This window comes from Impatiens glandulifera, chromosome 9 (assembly GCF_907164915.1).
Source record: "Impatiens glandulifera chromosome 9, dImpGla2.1, whole genome shotgun sequence".
Taxonomy (NCBI): domain Eukaryota; kingdom Viridiplantae; phylum Streptophyta; class Magnoliopsida; order Ericales; family Balsaminaceae; genus Impatiens; species Impatiens glandulifera.
The window spans coordinates 32,233,964-32,254,246 of NC_061870.1; the positions used below are offsets into that span (position 1 = coordinate 32,233,964).

Below are 20,283 nucleotides of genomic sequence, written 5' to 3' on the forward strand. Positions count from 1 at the left end.
AACTAGAATCTACTAATTTTATATATATATATATATATATTATAATATAATATTAATCTTATAAATTCATTTTTCCTCTCAATATATTATATATAATATATATACTATAATTTTTTTATCCCTTCTTATAACATATAAAATATATTAATATTTTTTAATTTTTATTATATATAATATATTAACATTTTTTTCAAGTATATAATATATTAACAATTTTTATCTTCGATATTATATACTAATTATTATATCTTTATTTTAGCATTTTTTCTATTATTAATCCAACCATAATATAAATTGAAAATCATTTTATATAAACCCGGATATAAATTGAAAATCATTATATATAATAATGTTTCTATATTTATCCTACCTCTAATATAATTTCATACTTTTATATATATATATATATAATATTAATATTTTTCTATATTCATCCTATAAGCATTAGTTTCTTCATCATACATAAGAAAATCAAAGTTATCTATAGTAGATCTAAAAATAGATAGATTTTAATTATATATAAGACTCGTGAATGAATGAGAGAAATATTGTAGATGAAAGATAATATGAAAAATAGAATCAACCTATTATCAATGAGTGAAAAAATAGTAAGGACGGAAAAAGAAAAAGAATATGAAATGGTGAAAAAGAATAAGAAGATAAGAAGAAGATGAAATGACAATGAAGAAAAAGAAATTGTGAAGACGGAAGAGAGAGAAGAAAAAAAAGATGAAGAGTTATGTAGATTGAAATTAGAGTTTTGTTTTAAATAATATAATATAATAATATGAATTGGGTCTATTATATTGAAAAGAGAGGAGGAAAGAGAAAAAATATTGTTTTAAATTTTAATATTAAAAAAAAATAAAAAATATATTATATTATCAAGCTCGAAAAAGCTCGACAAGCCATCGAGCAAACATTATATGAGCTCGAGTTCGGCTCGAATATTAAATGAGCCGGCTCGAGCTCGGCTCGAACTCGATTAAAGTCAAGCTCAAGTCGAGCTTTGACCAAGCAGCTCGTGAGTAGCTCACGAGCGGCTTGTCTCATTTGCAGCCCTAGTTGCGAGATGCAATCGGATGCCACGTGAAAAGTTCACAAATCGCGAGACGCAACCCCAGTGAAAAAGCAATCGACAATCGCGAAAAAAAATTGCATCTGAAGATTGCGGGACAATTACGTATAAAAAAATAAAAATGGACACCTGCACATCAAATTTCCAAAAAAAACACACATACAAATCTTCATATAAAATGGAGTCCAGACCAAACATATATACAGGCAAATCAATATGGGTCTCTCTTCATGTCTAATTCTATTTCCTCTGTTTTTCTTCTCCTGTTCAATTCTTTTATCATCGTCTTTTCCTTTGCGTACATCAAAGGTTAATAATTCCAGCTTGTTTCCCAGCTCCGGCGACCCTTCTTCCGGCAGATTACCCGATGCAGCAGCGTCGTCCTCATTGGTCGAAAAACAATTCAGACTCCCAGTCCATGGTAATCCTTCGATTGAGAATTTGGGTCATTACGCCGGCTATTATCGACTTCCTCACTCTAAAGATGCAAGGTACTCGTATTTTTTTTATTATAAAAATGGTAGAAATTCAATTTAATTAATTGGGTTGGGTGGTTTAGGATGTTTTACTACTTCTTTGAGTCTAGAAAGAATAAGGGAAGTGACCCAGTTGTGATATGGCTGAGCGGAGGACCCGGATACAGCGGTTCAATTGCTCTGTTTTATGAAAACGGGCCTTACCATATAACCAACAACAATTCTCTTGTCTGGAATGACTATGGTTGGGACCAGGTCTCGAACTTGATCTATGTGGACCAGCCCACCGGCACTGGTTTCAGCTATAGTTCCGATAAATCTGATATTCGTGTCGATCAAGAGGGTGTTAGCAATGACTTATATGACTTCTTGCAGGTCGGTCTAATTTCTTAGATTATCTAATTTCAAAACAATCAAACTGATATATTATTATTGTTATTATCATTATTATATGTCAAAGGCATTCTTCAAAGAACATCCTCAATATTTGAAGAACGATTTCTACATAACTGGAGAATCATATGCCGGACACTTTATCCCTGTCTTAGCCTCTCGGATTCACAGTGGAAACATAAACGGAGATGGAGCTCTCATTAACCTTAAGGTATTAATTAATTAATTAATTAATTGATCAATTTCAGTTCATAATTAATTAATTTATTTATTTATACAGGGTTTAGCTATTGGAAATGGATTTATAGACCCTGTAGTTCAATACAAGTCATTCCCAGATTATGCTTTAAGAGCGAAGCTGATCACACAATCTCAAGCCAGTGAAGTCGCCAGATTCATACCAGCCTGCGAGAAAGACGCAGCTAAATGCAGTATTAATCTCTCTCTTTTTTACTATTTGTATATGTTTTCTATGATGCTGTTTAATTAACTTGTTTCATTTTCATGATCATGTTTTAAAAAAAAAAAATAGATGCAAATATAGGAACAGGAGAAGGAGGCAGAGATAGTTGTATTGATGCACATACTTCATGTAGTCACATACATGGTGTCCTAATGAAATATATTGGTTACAGGAATGTAAGGAATGAATTAAAGAATGAATGTTACATTTTATTTACTTTTGTGTAATTGTAACAATATTGGTGGTGCATAATGCAGTATTTCGACACTCGAAAGGAATGTGTGGGTAAACATTGCTATGATTTCTCGTATTTGGAAAAACTGTTAAATGAGGAATCGGTTAAGAGAGCCCTTGGAGTTGGGAATATTAAGTTTGTATCTATGAGCCCGGATGTTTATTTTGCGATGATTAAGGATAAGATGAGGAATCATGCAGTGAGAATTCCACCGCTTCTCGAAAATGGAATTAAGGTCTTGATATATGCAGGAGAATATGATATTGTTTGTAATTGGCTTGGTAATCATTTATCAAAACTTTTCTTCTTTCTTTATTTCTTATTAGACTAATTAACTAACAACAAAAATATTCTAGGGATCTCTAGGTGGGTTAATGCGATGACATGGTCGGGTCAGAAAAATTTCAATGTTTCTTCCACGGTTCCATATGTAGTCAACGGTGCTGTGAAGGGACAACTTAATGAATATGGACCTCTATCATTTCTCAAGGCAAGAAATCAAACAATCTATTCTTTACATATTTACATGTTATGTTTGAATAATTTGTGTGATTGATGGATCAGGTTCATGATGCGGGTCATATGGTTCCTATGGATCAACCCAAAACGGCATTAGAGATGCTGAAAAGATGGACACAAGGCACCCGAACTATTGCTTCTGTGAGATAAGATTAATTTTTATGAATATTGTTTTGTCTTACTATTCTATTGCAAATATTAATTAGAAAACTATGAATAACTAGATAATTCTTTTAAGTCCAATTATTATGAAAGTTGAAATTACTAAGCAAGAGTCTTAAAACATAATAATAATTTAAAAAGAAATAACAGAGTAAAAAAAAACTTTGAGAGTATATCAAGGAGTCTGTGTACTCAATTTAATAAAATAAAATAAATGTTTGATTAAAGTTTATAGATCAATTTTAAAGTTTATATTTAATTGTTTTTTCTATGTAGGTTTGGCTCAACTTGATAGTATTATCTTTACAAAATTTTCTTTATGATTTATTTGTATTTCTTTTCGTCCATATATAGTTTATACATTTGATGATGTTAATAATCTCTAAAAAATAAATTGTTTCTCCTTCAAAGAATAAAATTCAAATTTGAAAACCATGAAATCGTGAGAAGATCTGAAACCGCTGTGAAAAAAAATAAATGATGTCGTTTCGTTTTATTTATTACAGCGGAGCATATCGCCCCCAAGGATCAACCAAAAGCCGCGTTGGAGATGCTGGAAATATGGACACAAGAGACCCGGTCTATTGTTTCAATGAGACCAGATTATTTCATATATATATATATATATGAATATTCTTCTTAATTTGTTACTTTTCTACTGCAAATATTAATTTGCAAACTATGAATAATATAGTCCAATCATGAAAGTTGAGACTCTATAAGAATAATTTAAAAAGAAATAATCAAAAGTGAAAGCAAACTTTGAGGGTATATCAAGGAGTCCTATATGTACTCAATTTAATAAAACAAAATAAATGTTTGACAAAAGTTCATATTTAATTGTTCTTTTTGTCTAAGGAGGGTTGGCTCAACTTGACAAAATTTTCTTTATGATTTACTTGTAGGGATTTTTCCCTAGTGTATATGATTTCATGAATCTCCAATAATATTGTTTCACTCCTTCAAAATAATACAAATAAAATTTGAAAGCCTAAATATTCTCTTACAATTGAGTATGTTGAAACTCCTGGGAGTAAATTGATTTTAACGAACAAATATAATTAAATTTGTTAATATATATATATATATATATATATATATATATATATATATATATATATATATATATATATATATATATATATATATATATATATATATATATATATAAATAAAATATTGTACAATCGGTCGATTTAAGTGTATTACAGACTTTGTATTACGATATCATATTTTGTAATTTCTATAATATTATTTACATTTTAACTATACGACTATCAAACATCTTACTCTCAATCCAACATCAATATTCTTTATTATTTAGAAATTATTTTGAGGGCACAACACAAAAATACAATATTTAAATATGGAGGAGACGAATGAGTAATAATCTCGTAGTGACTTAGTCTGTAATATCGTTGTCTAGAAATAGAACATAATAGACGCGTTATCGTTTAAAAATGGAGTTGAATAAGTTATCTCAAGATGAATGTGAAAATTTTGTCCGTAGTAGAACTTAGAAAAATAGTAAATGGATATGCCACTTATAAAAGGGATTTGTGTGCATATTTTGATATAAATTCAAACAAAAATAAATATATAAGAAGCAATTTTAAACAAAATAAATGTATAATAAATAATTTCAAACAAAAATAATTGTATAAGGATCAAATTAAAACATAATCAAATATAAGATGTTTTAAACTTAATTAAATGTTTATCCAAAAAATAATTTACATATCTATTTATTTTGTGAATCATTTTAAAATCTGAAAAGAGTAACATGTTGCTTATTATTTGCCTAAATGAAGAAAAAGTAGAGGTGCATTTCAAATTAAACAAAGTTAAACAGTTCAAATTAAACAAAGTTAAATAGTTTATATCAATGAGTTAAATTATATATATATATATATTTTTAAAAGTATATAGAATTGAGATGGTTAAAATATAAGATAATATATATGTAAGATATTGTTACAATATTATAAATTGTGATATTATCATTATATTATATTATATTAGTTTTCTTATAACTTTAAAATAATTTCTATATAGACCTAAGATATGTAACTTTATAATATAAAATTCAATACAATTTTTCTTCTTTATTTTAACATGGTATCATAGTTAAAATTTTGTTTTTTAACTACAAAATCTAATCTTTTGGTGCCTCAAGAGAAAGAGTTTTAATAATGTTTTATTAATTATTATTATATTTTTATAATATTTTTTTCCCTTCAAATAATTATGATAATGTTCTTATTTTTTTATAATCATAATATTTAAGTTTTATTTTTAGTTGTTGTTTTTTCACAGTAATCAATGTCCATATTTTTATTGGTCTTAATCCAATCGTTTATTTACTAGTTATTTAGTCAACACTGCCATCATTTTCTTAGGATGAGTTTCTTTTCAGCCCTTGTTTTCAAGGGCGGAACTACATTGCGGACGGTGATGGGTTATAACCCAGGGTAAAAATTTTAAAATATTATATATATATATATATATATATATATATATTTAACAAATATAACTTTATCCGGTTGCCTTTGGAGCTCAGTTGTATAAGGGTGGTCAGGTGATCAAACCCTGTCCCCACTCTTATGCAGCTGAGCTCCAAAGTACTGGACAAAGCTATATTTACTAATATATAGGCTACAAACTCACCATCGCCTGCAACGTACACAATACCCGAAAAGAAACTCATCTTAAGGAAATGATGGCAAAGTGTTGACTAAATAACCTACTGAAATGATGGGAGTGTTTTTACCATAGGCTACAAATCCACCGTGTCGCCTGTAAACAACACCTGAAAAGAAACTCATCTTAAGGAAATGATGACAGAGTGTTGACTAAATAACCTACTGAAATGATGGGTGTGCAATAAAGAAGCGATTGGATTAAGACCAATAAAAATATATTAAATAAATAATTTGATATTCTTTATTCTTCCAAAACGATTTATATGCATTAATATTTTTTAATCGTCTTCTCCAATGTCTATTTACTTGATAATCTGTTTTTGCCAAAATTTTGTATTTTTATTCTTATTTTCATGTTTTGTATTTTTTTTCTTATATTCTCTCAAACCTAGGCTGAAATCCACTAAATTAAACTTTTATATTTTTATATAGTTAGTTTTTTCTTATTTATAGCCTAATTAATTTAATTTCTCACGTTTTATTAACCTATTTTTTCTTCAACTATATAGTTTTAAATTTATAAATTTGTTTTTTAAATCGAGTATTCTTATCTTTTATTAGATTTTGTATATTTATTTTATTTTAGTAAGGGTATTCGTTGAACGGTTTGATTACCCGTATTAGTGTAATACCAATAATTTTTCCAGCCCAAAGAATTTTTTTTTTCTTCTGAATCCACCCTTGGTTGTTTCACCCAAGCATTCTATGCCCATGTGTTCTATTTTCTTCATATAATTTTCATTTATGCAATTGTTTCACCCCAACATTAAATGCCCATGAGATTTTACCTCTTCGTTAGTTAATAGTCAACACACATTCATCCTCTAACGGGATAAAACTCACGAGTTTCTAAAGCTTGAAGAATACATTATCAACATTTCAACATCTCATCTTCAACCTCAATTTGTTCAAGCGTTTTTTTATCTTAAGTTTATGAAGAATATTAGAATATAAGATAATATATATGTAAAATATTATCACAATATTATAAATTGTAATAAGCTACAATATAAAATTTAACATAATCTTTCTTCTTTATTTTAATAGAGATTACAGCCTAAAAGTGTGACATTTTATTTAAATTATTTTCACTACTTTATCTTTTTAATGTGATAATTGTAATTAAAATATCACAATAATAAAAAAATAAAAACAAATATCAAAATGACAAGAAAGCTAGGGAAATGATGTGTCATTTATTTAGTGGTTTGAAAATCTAAAAATTCTCTCTCCTATTAAATTTTCAAACCACTCAGGATATGACACATTATTTCCCTAAACTTTGTTGTCATTTTTTTTCCGCTCTCTATCATTACTCTTCCAAAATAATATAGAATAAATAGAATCTGAACATAAGAAAACTGATTACAAATTACAATTATATATTCTTAATTTGAATAATCAATCAAATAATATGAAAAAAAAGATTAGTATATAATTAATCGTCTAATAAAACCATAGTACGTATGAAAAAGCACACATGCAAATCTTCTTATAAAATGGAGTCCAACCAAACATATATACAAGGCAAATCAATATGGGGCTCTCTTCATGTCTAATTCTATTTCCTCTGCTTTTCTTCTGCTGTCCAATTCTTTCATCATCGTCTTCTCCTTTGCGGACATCAAAGGTTATTAATTCCAAATTGTTTCCCAGTTCCGGCGTCAACTCCAGCAGGCCTTCTTTCGGCCGATTACCCAATGCAGTACTGTCGTCCTCATTGGTCGAAAAGCAATTCAGACTCCCAGTCCATGGTCCTTCGATTCAGAATTTGGGTCATTACGCCGGCTATTATCGACTTCCTCACTCTAAAGATGCAAGGTACCCGTATTTGTTTTGAAAAACATTGGTAGAAATCCAGTTTAATTAATTCTCGTTTTGTTCAGGATGTTTTACTACTTCTTTGAGTCGAGAAATAGTAAGAGAAGTGACCCAGTTGTGATATGGTTGTCCGGAGGACCCGGATACAGCAGTTCAATTGCTCCGTTTTATGAAAACGGGCCTTACCATATAACCAACAACAATTCTCTTGTCTGGAATGACTATGGTTGGGACCATGTCTCTAACATGATCTATGTGGACCAGCCCACCGGCACCGGTTTCAGCTACAGTTCCGATAAATCTGATATTCGTGTCGATCAAGAGGGTGTTAGCAATGACTTATATGACTTCTTGCAGGTCGATCTAATTTCTTACCTAACTTCCAATTCCATACAAACAATCAAACAACCAAACCGATCTTATATAAATCATTATTATTATTATTATATGTTAAAAGGCATTCTTATATGTCAAAGAACATCCTCAATATTTGAGGAACGATTTCTACATAACCGGAGAATCATATGCCGACCACTATATTCCTGTCTTAGACTCTCGGATTCACAGTGGAAACAGAAACGGAGATGGTGCTCCCATTAACCTTAAGGTATTAATTAATTAATTTCAGTTCATAATTCATCATCTGTTAATAATTTATTAATTTATTTATACAGGGTTTTGCTATTGGAAATGGATTTACAGACCCTGTAGTTCAATACAAGTCATTTCCAGATTATGCTTTAAGAGCGAAGCTGATCACAGAATCTCAAGCCCGTGAAGTCGCCAGATTCATACCAGCCTACGAGAAAGACGCAGCTAAATGCAGTATTAATCTTTTTCTTTTTTACTATTTGTATATGTTTTCTATGATTTGTTTATATATATGCTGTTTAATTAACTTGTTTCAATTTTCATGATCATGTTTAAAAAAAAATAATAGATGCAAATATAGGAACAGGAGGAGGAGGAGAAGGAGGTAGGGATAGTTGTATTGATGCACATATTTCATGTGGTCACATACATGGTGGTATAATGAGATCTATTGGTTCTATAAATGTAAGGAATGAATTATTGAATGAATGTTACATTTTATTTACTTTATTTACTTTTGTGTAAGTGTAACAATTTTGGTGGTGTATATTGCAGTATTACGACACTCGAAAGGAATGTGTGGGTAAACGTTGCTATGATTTCTCGTATATGGAAAAACTGTTAAACGAGGAATCAGTTAAAAGAGCCCTTGGAGTTGGGAATATTAAGTTTGTATCTATGAGCCCTGATGTTTATTTTGCGATGATTAAGGATACAATGAGGAATCATGCAGTGAGAATTCCTCCGTTTCTTGAAAATGGAATTAAGATCTTGATATATGCAGGAGAATATGATATTGTTTGTAATTGGCTTGGTAATCATTTATCAAAACTTTTCTTCTTTCTTTATTTCTTATTAGACTAATTAACTAACAACAAAAATATTCTAGGGATCTCTAGGTGGGTTAATGCGATGAAATGGTCGGGTCAGAAAAATTTCAATGCAGCTTCCATAGTTCCATATGTAGTCGACGGTTCTGTGAAGGGACAACATAAAGAATATGGACCTCTATCATTCCTTAAGGTAAGAAATCAAACTATATATATAATTACATATAATTTGAATAATTTGTGTGATTGATCGAACAGGTCAATGATGGTCAATGATGCTGGGCATATGGTTCCTATGGATCAACCCAAAACGGCATTGGAAATGCTGAAAAGATGGACACAATGGACCCAGACTAATGCTTCAGTGAGATAAAGATTAATTTTTATGAATATTGTCCTTTCTTACTATTCTATTGCAAATATTAATATGCAAATTATGAATAACTATATAGTTTTTAAGTCCAATTATGAAAGTTGAAACTCATAGTAAAAGTCTTAAAACATAATAATAATGTAAAAAGAAATAATAGACAGTGAAAACAAAATTTGAGGGTACATCAAGGAGTCCTTTGTGCTCAATTTAATAAAATAAAATATGTTTGATTAAAGTTTATATTTAATTATTTTTTCTATGGAGGTTTGGCTCAACTTGATAGTATTACTTTGATACAATTTTCTTTATGATTTATTTGTACTTTTTTCCCCTTAGCGTATACGTTTCCATTGTGTCATTAATCTATATAAAATTAAAATTTGAAAGACATAAAATCAGATATAATTAACCGAAACAACTATGAAACAAATAAAATGACATTGTTTCGTTTTAATTATTACAGGGGTGCAAGGTGCAAGTGGTTCCCAAGTATCAACGAAAAACGCCATTGGAGATGCTCCAAAAGAGAGTCGGACTATTGATTCAGTGAGATCAGATTAATTCATATGTACGTATGAATATTCTTCTTAATTTGTTACTTTTCTACTGCAAATATTAATTTGCAAACTATGAATAATAAAGTCCAATAATGAAAGTTGAGACTCTTAGATCAAGTCTTAAAATATGAGAATAATTTAAAAAAAACAATAAAAAGTGAAAGCAAACTTTGAGGGTAAATTAGAACGTTTAATTTTTTTTTTTTAAAAAAACACTTAGTTTAAAAAATAATACGTTCAAAACGTATATAAATATTATTTTACTTAGGTAACTTAGTTATAAAAAATATGATACATTAGAATAACAATACAATTATTTTATCTATTTTAAAAAAAAATTCTTAAATGACTAAGATTATTATAGTTCGAACCTAATATGACAAAATTTAGAATTTAAGCCTAATTTATTAAAAACGAAATAATTTAAACTTTAAACAGAATTTGGTTCTTTGATTATATTGTAAAATATTTGAGGTTAATATTACCCATAATATATACTATATGATTCAATCATTCTATTAAGTAATTTTTAGGAAAACAAATTTATAAATAATAAAGAAAGTATATAGTATAATCATGGTGTTTTAAGTGGACTCATGAGACTTTGGTCTCTTAATAAATTAAATATAATTAGTTAATTGATAAAAGGAAATTAATAATAATATTTATTAATATTATGATATGCATCATATTATTAATATCATATATAACAATTTTTTTTTTTGTGAAAACAAAATTACTTAAATGTTGTTCTCATTTTGTTTATTTTATAATAAAATGTTAGAGGGTCATAGATACAATATTTTATATATATTTAATTAAATTTTAAATATATTTTGTTTATTTTATATATATTTAATTGAATTTTAAATATATATATATATATATATATATTAGATTATGTTGTTTGAATTTATTTATTATATATTTAATTTTGTTTAAAATAGTCAAACTCTTTCGAGTAATACACAATAAAAACATAATTTCAAATATAAATAATTCTTATTTTTTTTTTTGAAATTTAAATCTCTTAATAACTTATTTAAAACTAACAATCGTCTAAGATTTCAAATAGATTGTTGTTTATCAAATTTGGATTATAACTTATTTTGACTAATAAATTATTTTGTTTTCAAATCAAATTACATTCATTCTTACTTCGAATAACCGCATTTTTGATGTAAATACTATATAGTCGGTCAATTTAAACGTATTACGAGTTTTGTATTACGATATATTATATTTTGTAATCTTTGGAGGTACAACACAAAAATACAATATTTAAATACAGAGGAGACGAATGAGTAACAATCTCGTCATCATTTAAAAATAAGATGTACATTACCAGTCAAACAATCTAGCAGATTATATTAATGTTTTTGATAAAAGTATATAGAATTGAGATTATAGGTGTGACGTTTTATTTAAATTATTTTGACTACTAAATTTTTTTAATGTGTATATACAATTATAATTAAAATATTATAATAATAAAAAATAAAGAAAAATTAATTCTTAAGTTCATAAATTGTAATTAATTCCAAAATAATATAGAATAAATAGAATTTGAACATAAAAAAATAATTACAAATTTACAATTATATATTCTTATTTTAAATAATAAATAATATGAAAAAAAATATTAGTATCTGATTTATCGTCTAATAAAATCATAATAGTATAAAAAAAACGGAATAAAATATATTTTCCCCAGATTTGGTGTTGTACCACCTTCATAAAAAAAAAAAAGTTTACTTCTCATTTTTTCTTCATTATTTTTTTTACTCATATATGCTTAATTTTTAAAGTGTTCGGAATACCGGGTCGAGAACTGTGGTTAATTTGAATATATATATATATATATATATGAGAATAAATGGATATTTGAGTCGGATTGTGTGTTGAACCGCCTATAAACTTAAAACGGTTAAAAATAAAAATAAAAATATTTTAGGTATGGTTCGAACATGCAACCTAACAAAATAAGTACAACCTTTTAACCAACTAAACTAATAACACTTTATATTTTATATTCTACACCAAATTTGATGAACGCGGTGATTCATAAATAGTTTTTAATCGGGCATGATTCTCTTTTAACTCTGCGCTATAGAATTCACTATTATTAGTGAACAATAATAGATGAATTCCGTCATATTTTTAAAGATATGAGACATAATTCATATGGATATAGTATGTCTCGTCTGTGCTATTTTAATTGTAGTCTTTACATTTTCCTTTTTACTCGTAGTATGAGAAAGAAGTGGACTCTAGAGGTCAAACTAATTGAGTTGAGAAATCAAACTATATCAATTGTTTTAGAGATCATATAGATACATAGGTTGGATTGTGGGTTGACCCACGTAAACTTAAAACGGTTAAAAATAAAATTAAAAAATACTATCACATTTTTACCATAATATTTTTTTTTTTACGCTTTTTTATAATATTGCATATAAATGCTAGTTTGTATAATAATTGTTATGAATGTGATAATATTGGAACCACATAAGATCCTTGTAATGTGTACCAGTTTTGTATGTGCCTATTCTATCATTCTCTCCTCATTTTTTAAAGTTAATTAAGTTAAAATGCTACATCTTAATACATGAAAATTGGGGCAAAGGATTCACATGATTTCAACCTATATGAACCTGAAAAACACACACATGCAAATCTTCTTATAAAATGGAGTCCAGACCACCAGACCAAACATATATACAGGCAAATCAATATGGGACTCTCTTCATGTCTAATTCTACTTCCTCTGTTTTTCTTCTGCTGTCCAATTCTTTCATCATCGTCTTCTTCTTTGCGGACATCAAAGGTTAATAATTCCAATTTGTTTCCAAGTTCCGGCGTCAACTCCAGCAGGCCTTCTTCCGGCAGATTACCCGATGCTGCAGTGTCGTCCTCATTGGTCGAAAAGCAATTCAGACTCCCAGTCCATGGTAATCCTTCGATTGAGAATTTGGGTCATTACGCAGGCTATTATCAACTTCCTCACTCTAAAGATGCAAGGTATTCGTATTTTTTATTTTTATTTTAAAAAAAATGGTAGAAATCTAGTTTAATTAATTGGGTTGTGTTGGGTGGTTCAGGATGTTTTACTACTTCTTTGAGTCGAGAAAGAATAAGAGTAGGGACCCAGTTGTGATATGGTTGTCCGGAGGACCCGGATACAGCAGTTCAATTGCTCTGTTTTATGAAAACGGGCCTTTCCGGATAGTAAACAACAATCATCTTATCTGGAATGACTATGGTTGGGACCAGGTCTCGAACATGATCTATGTGGACCAGCCCACCAGCACCGGTTTCAGCTACAGTTCCGATAAATCTGATATTCGTGTCGATCAAGAAGGTGTTAGCAATGACTTATATGACTTCTTGCAGGTCTGTCTAATTTCTTACCTAACTTTCAATTCGATCCATACAAACAAACAACCAAACTGATCTTATAAATCATTATTATTATTATTATTAATATGTTAAAAAAAAGCATTCTTCGCTGAACATCCTCAATATTTGAGGAACGATTTCTACATAACCGGAGAATCATATGCCGACCACTATATCCCTGTCTTAGCCTCTCGGATTCAAAGTGGAAACATAAACGGAGATGGAGCTCTCATTAACCTTAAGGTATTAATTAATTAATTAATTGATCAATTTCAGTTCATAATTTATTTATTTATTTATACAGGGTTTAGCTATTGGAAATGGATTTACAGACCCTGTAGTTCAATACAAGTCAATCCCAGATTATGCTTTAAGAGCGAAGCTGATCACACAATCTCAAGCCAGTGAAGTCGCCAGATTCATACCAGCCTGCGAGAATGACGCAGCTAAATGCAGTATGAATCTCTCTCTTTTTTACTATGTGTATATGTTTTCTATGATCTGTTTATATATATATTGTTTAACTTGTTTCAATTTTCATGATCATGTTTAAAAAAAAGTAAATTAGATGCAAATATAGGAACAGGAGGAGGAGAAGAAGGAGGTAGAGATAGTTGTATTGATGCACATACTTCCTGTAGTCACATACATGGTGTTCTATTGAGATATATTGGTTCTATCAATGTAAGGAATGAATTAATGAATGAATGTTACATTTTATTTAATTTTGTGTAATTGTAACAATATTGGTGGTGCATAATGCAGTATTTCGACACTCGAAAGGAATGTGTGGGTAAACTTTGCTATGGAAAACCTGTTAAATGAGGAATCGGTTAAAAGTGCCCTTGGAGTTGGGAATATTAAGTTTGTATCTTTGAACCCTGATGTTAATTTTGCGATGATTAAGGATAGGATGAGGAATCATGCAGTGAGAATTCCTCCACTTCTTGAAAAAGGAATTAATGTCTTGTTATATGTAGGAGAATACTATATTGTTTGTAATTGGATTGGTAATCAATTATAAAATTTTTATTTATTTATTTATATTTCTTATTAGACTAACTAATTATTAACTAACAAGAAAATTATTCTAGGGATCTCTAGGTGGGTTCGAGCGATGAAATGGTCGGGTCAGAAAAAATTCAATGCTACTTCCAAAGTTCCATATGAAGTCAATGGTGTTGTGAAGGGAAGACTTAAAAGATATGGACCTCTTTCATTCCTCAAGGCAAGAAATCAAACCATATATTCCTTATATATTTATATGTTTGAATAATTTGTGTGATTGATCGATCAGTTTTATAAAGCGGGTCATATGGTTCCTATGGATCAACCTAAAGCGGCATTAAAGATGCTGAAAAGATGGACACAAGGGACTTCGATTTCGGTGAGATAAAAATTATTTTTTATGAATATTGTTTTTTTTTACTATTCTATTACAAATATTAATTTAGAATCTATAAATAACTAGATAATTCTTTAATTCCAATTATGAAAGTAGAAACTCTAGATAAAAGTCTTACAACATAATAATAATTTAAAAAGAAATAATAGAGAGTGAAAGCAAACTTTGAGGGTATATCAAGGAGTCCTGTGTACTCAATTTAATAAAATAAATGTTTGATTAAAGTATAAATCAATTTTAAAGATTATATTTAATTGTTTTTTCTATGGAGGTATTATCTTCACAAAATTTTCTTTATGATTTATTTGTACTTTTTTTTCTTCCATAGTTTATACATTTCATGATGTCATTAATCTCTAAAAAAATTGTTTCTCCTTCAAAGAATAAAATTCAAAATTGAAAGCCATGAAATCGTGACAACTAAAACAACTGTGAAAAAAAATAAATGACTCATTTCGTTTTATTTATTACAGGGGTGCAAAAAGCCAAGTTGGAAATGCTGGTAACATGGGACACTTGTTTCAGTGAGATCAGATTAATTCATATATATGAATATTTTTCTTAATTTGTTACTTTTCTATGAATAATAAAGTCCAATTATGAATGTTGAGACTCTTAGTTAAGTCTTAAAATATAAGAATAATTTAAATAGAAATAATAAAAAGTGAAAACAAACTTTGAGGGTATTTAAGGATTTCTATGTACTCAATTTAATCAAACAAAATAAATGTTTTGATTAAAAGTTTATAGATCAATTTTCAAGTTTATATTTAATTGATTTCTTTTTATTTTTATTTTTTTGTCTAAGGTGGTTTGGCTTAATTTGACAAATTTTTTTATTTTTATGATTTACTTGTAGAGATTTTTTTTTTTATATTAAATTTGTTAATATATAAATAACTAAAATATGTTTCTGGTCATTATTTCATTTAAATTAATATTAGAATAAAGATCAATTTTTTTTCTTCAAACTGGACTATTCTTATTAAATTTGATTACACATATTTCGATTAGTATTTGTATGTTTTTTATTACGTAATTTTAATTTGTTTTAGTTTAACATAATTAATTTTGGCACTATACATATGGAAACTTGTATTTAATTTATTTTTCTTTCTCAATATAGTAATATTAAAATGTATTAAAATTATAATTTCCTAGATAAAATCACCATTAATAATTTATATATCATATTTCAAATATATTATTCATTTTTCAATAAGAGTTAGATCAATTAAAAAAATAATATTTAAAATATTAAAATAATGAATTTAATTTTCTTTAATAAATAAAAATGTTTAAGTTGAATTTGAAGTATATGTTTTCGACGATAACATTATAACTTCTTAAATAAAATAGAATAATAATAATTATAATTAGTTTGATTTGAGAAATAAACTTGAATTACATAATTTAAATGTTCCAAATAAATCAATTTCTTTGGTAAATTGTATATTCTTCGTCAGTTTACAATTTCTTTAATAATCCGAAATTTTCATTTTTTTAACAATGTTTTGGGGGCAAATCGTTATTTATTCTAAACATAAGGTATAGATGGTTAATTTTTTCCTTTTCAATTATTTTGAACAATATTAGTTTTCTTTTATTAGAATTTAGATATCATGTTAACATATGTAAGCATGCGTTATTAGTTAATAATCCTGAACAGTTTAGAGAGCTGATTGTGATAGTTACATTTTGATTTATATAAATTGAATATAACTCCTTAACGACTATTACTTTTTTGTCTAACCTAATTCTTGAATTCCATCTATCTTCTAAGAAGATTAACATAGTATCATAGTAAGGTTTTATGACAAGTTTGAGCGAAGATTTATCGAACAAGGATAATGCTGAAGGCAATAGTTTCTGATTATTTCGATTGGTCCTCATGTTGAGATCTTAAACGCACTAGCGAGTTTCTGGAGTAGATGACAAGAAATTAAGTCAATCCAAGTGGCTGATCCATTTAAAGTAGATAGACATGATTTTCTAAGTACGACTATTTTCTCTAGAGAATATTATCTTATTTAGATCATGAGTATTAGAATTTCCCTTATAGGGAAATCCAAATAAGGTTTGGATGACTGAGTATATATGCGAATGTTCAATCCCTAATTAATAACTTGACCTCTATCATGCGCTTATCATGCGAACGTTTAATCCGGTTTGAGCTCACCCTAAGTGAAACTTGAGCAGTTAAAGGGTCGATTCTCTTTTGAGTAAAGTACAATTACCTTTTTTCAATCTCCGTAAAGCCCGCAAGGTATGAAATATGTACTGGAGGTTTATATCCATAAATAGCTTCGAATGGTGATACTTGCATTATAGAGTGATGATTAGTGTTATACCACAATTTTACAAGTGGGAGACACTTGTGCCACTGATGAGGGCGTTGTCTAGCCATACAACACAGATATGTCTCGAGGCATCGATTCACCACCTATCTGACCATCAGTTTGTGGGTGGTAAGCAAATGACAATAAATTGTGTTTATCATAGTTGGATTAGAGCTTATTTTGACTAATAAATTTATTTTGTTTCCAAATCAAATTACATTTATTCTCACTCCGAATTCATTTCACTAAGGAGATAACCGTCTTTTTGGTGTAAATACTATATAATATAGTCGGTCGATTTAAATATATTACGAGTTTTGTGTTACGATATCATATTTTGTAATCTCTATAATATTATTTACATTTTAACTATACGACTATCAAACATCTTCCTCTCCATCCAACATCAATATTCTTTATTGTTTAGAGATTATTTTGGAGGCACAACACAAAAATACAATATTTAAATATAGAGGAGACGAATGAGTAATAACCTTGTCATCGTTTAAAAATAAAGTTAAATAACTTATCTCAAAATTAATGTGAAAGTTTTGCGGCAATAAAACTTAGAAAAAAAATAAATATACCACTTATAAAAGGAAGTAAAATGATTGGGAGAGAGAATTGAAAAAGAAATGATGTGGCGCAATCTGATTATCTGAAAAAATAAAAGAATTTCTCTCTTTTCTCTCTTTTCTCACACTTTTTCATTTTTCTAACCAATGAACTATCTCATTCTCTCTCCCAAATTCCCCCCTTGACTCCTTAAAAGGAATTTGTGTGCATATTGTGTACATATTTACAGTTTTATGATATTTTAAATATTTTTAGATATTTATGTTATAAATTCAAACAAAAAAATGTATAAGAAACAATTTCAAATAAAATAAATGTATAATAGATAATTTTCAAACAAAAGTAAATATATAAGCATCAATTTAAAACATGATAATGTATAAAAATAAATATTTCAAACTTAATTAAATGTTTATCTAAATTTTTTTTACAATTATTAATTATTATGATAGAATAAACTAATTATTTTGATTAGAAAAAAAACCACATATGTACTTGTAGAACTAACTCATTTAGACGTATATATTAATAAAAGATCATTTAAACATATGTACTATCAAAAATTGACTCATTTAACTTATTTTTAGTAATTATGGTTAATTTTTATTTTTAAATTTATATATTTATTCATTAAATATTAATATATTTTTTATCTTTTTTTTTTCCATTAATTAAATCAATTAATTTATTTCATTCTTAAATTTTATATTAGTTTTTCTTTTTTATTTCATCTTCATTTTCTATCAGTTTTTATTTTTTATAATCCTTAAATTTTAATTTTTGAAAAAAATTTAACAATTTATTTATAAATTTTATGTTTTACTGTAATATTTTTTTTGAAGAATTTCTTTCTTATTTATTTTAATATAAACAAAAATGAAATTAATAAGTTTTTATTTAATTTTTATTCATGAATTATAGTAGTAGTAAGAAATATTGTTTTGTCTAATATTTGATTATTACTCTTTTGGTGTTTGATGAATGATTTGTTATTATTAATCAATTCTTAATTCTTAATTTATTTATTTTTGTGTTAAAATTTTTTTATTGTTGAAATATAAGTCATTGTTATATACCATCATTGATATCAAACAATTTTAAATAATTAATAATCAATGTTAATATAAGAAAAAATATAAAAAAATATAAAGTTAAAATAATTATCGATGAATGCTTATATATATATATATATATATTATATATATATATATATAATAAAATTAAAATAATTAATAATAAATATTCATATAAAAGTAATAAATTTTTTTATAAAAAGGATAAAAATATAGGATTAATTTATTAATGAAAAAGAAGAAGAGAGAAAATATATTAATATTTAATTATAAATATATAAATTAAAAAATAAAAATTAATTATAGTTTATTAAAAAGACTAAATTAGCTAATTTTTGATAGTACTAATGTTTAAATAATTTTTTATTAGTACATACGTCTAAGTGAGCTAGTTGTACAAGTAAATACGTCTAAGTGAGCTAATTGTTCAAATATATACGTCTAAGTGATCTTTTTTTCTTTTGATTATGTCCTCACTTCATCATATATTAGATTTAACTATTTATTTGTTTAGGTGAAAAACAAAGAATTTATTTTGTGGAACATTATTACACTTTGTTCAATAAAGTTAGCTTGATTGATCTGTGTTGGGAAAATTTATGGGAGTTTAAGATGCCTACCAAGATCTTCTTTTTTGGTTGGAGTGTTATTTACGACGAAATTCTCACTAACAATAGATGTATGAAAAAAAATAATATGATTATTGTGAGTCGTTGTCGTAGATATTACAAAGAGGTTGAGACAAATTCTCATTACTTTTACATTGTCACGTTGTTGTAATTATATACAGTCTTTTGTGTAATTTGACTGGAATACAATGTGTTATGTCAAAAACTGTTAGTGGCTATTGGGAGGTATGAATTGAGACGAGTAAAAATGCGAGACTTAGAAGATAGGTCTTTATCTTTATAATTTTCTGGTGTACTATCTAGTTGGAAAGAAATCAGAAAACTTTTAACAATTATAGTAGGCCATTAAGGATTATTCAGAATGCCATTATCATGTCGATGTCGGAGATTAGATCCGAAAAACCTATGGATTCATGTGGAAATCTTATTGCGCTTTTTGAAGATCTCCGAATAAATTAGTTATTCTAATATTGTATTTAATTTGTATATAATTTTTTTCATGTTATACTTTTATTGTTGTACTTAAATACATTTTTATTTAAATGAATTATTTAAAAAAAAATACAAAGAGTTTATTTTATTTTCTAAATCATGTACGATAACAAACTGGTCATCAGCACAAATATATAAGAAAATATTTCCATATCTTATTGCTTTTATAT

General features: G+C 27.3%; 2 protein-coding genes and 1 pseudogene across 2 annotated transcripts; all 3 read left to right on the forward strand.

The window, feature by feature from the left end:
* Nucleotides 1-1,294: 1,294 nt before the first annotated feature.
* LOC124916263 (serine carboxypeptidase-like) lies at nt 1,295-3,314 on the forward strand. The gene is made up of 8 exons (XM_047456992.1): nt 1,295-1,569; nt 1,638-1,929; nt 2,015-2,158; nt 2,228-2,378; nt 2,498-2,586; nt 2,668-2,926; nt 3,002-3,135; nt 3,210-3,314. The coding sequence occupies exons 1-8, from the start codon at nt 1,295-1,297 to the stop codon at nt 3,312-3,314; spliced, it is 1,449 nt and encodes a 482-aa protein (XP_047312948.1).
* Nucleotides 3,315-7,565: 4,251 nt separating this feature from the next.
* On the forward strand, nt 7,566-9,643 carry LOC124916264 (serine carboxypeptidase-like). The gene is made up of 8 exons (XM_047456993.1): nt 7,566-7,849; nt 7,915-8,206; nt 8,307-8,456; nt 8,524-8,674; nt 8,814-8,905; nt 8,996-9,254; nt 9,330-9,470; nt 9,546-9,643. The coding sequence occupies exons 1-8, from the start codon at nt 7,566-7,568 to the stop codon at nt 9,641-9,643; spliced, it is 1,467 nt and encodes a 488-aa protein (XP_047312949.1).
* A 3,165-nt stretch (nt 9,644-12,808) lies between these two features.
* On the forward strand, nt 12,809-20,080 carry LOC124916265 (annotated as a pseudogene).
* Nucleotides 20,081-20,283: the final 203 nt, after the last annotated feature.

Excerpts from the sequence above, each read along its gene's own strand:
- LOC124916264 (XM_047456993.1), top strand. The coding sequence starts at position 7,566 with ATGGGGCTCTCTTCATGTCTAATTCTATTTCCTCTGCTTTTCTTCTGC. Across the intron at positions 7,850-7,914 it reads CCTCACTCTAAAGATGCAAG|GATGTTTTACTACTTCTTTG; the intron begins GTACCCGTATTT and ends CGTTTTGTTCAG. Across the intron at positions 8,675-8,813 it reads GAAAGACGCAGCTAAATGCA|GAGGAGAAGGAGGTAGGGAT; the intron begins GTATTAATCTTT and ends GAACAGGAGGAG.
- LOC124916263 (XM_047456992.1), top strand. The coding sequence starts at position 1,295 with ATGGGTCTCTCTTCATGTCTAATTCTATTTCCTCTGTTTTTCTTCTCC. Across the intron at positions 1,570-1,637 it reads CCTCACTCTAAAGATGCAAG|GATGTTTTACTACTTCTTTG; the intron begins GTACTCGTATTT and ends TGGGTGGTTTAG. Across the intron at positions 3,136-3,209 it reads GACCTCTATCATTTCTCAAG|GTTCATGATGCGGGTCATAT; the intron begins GCAAGAAATCAA and ends TTGATGGATCAG.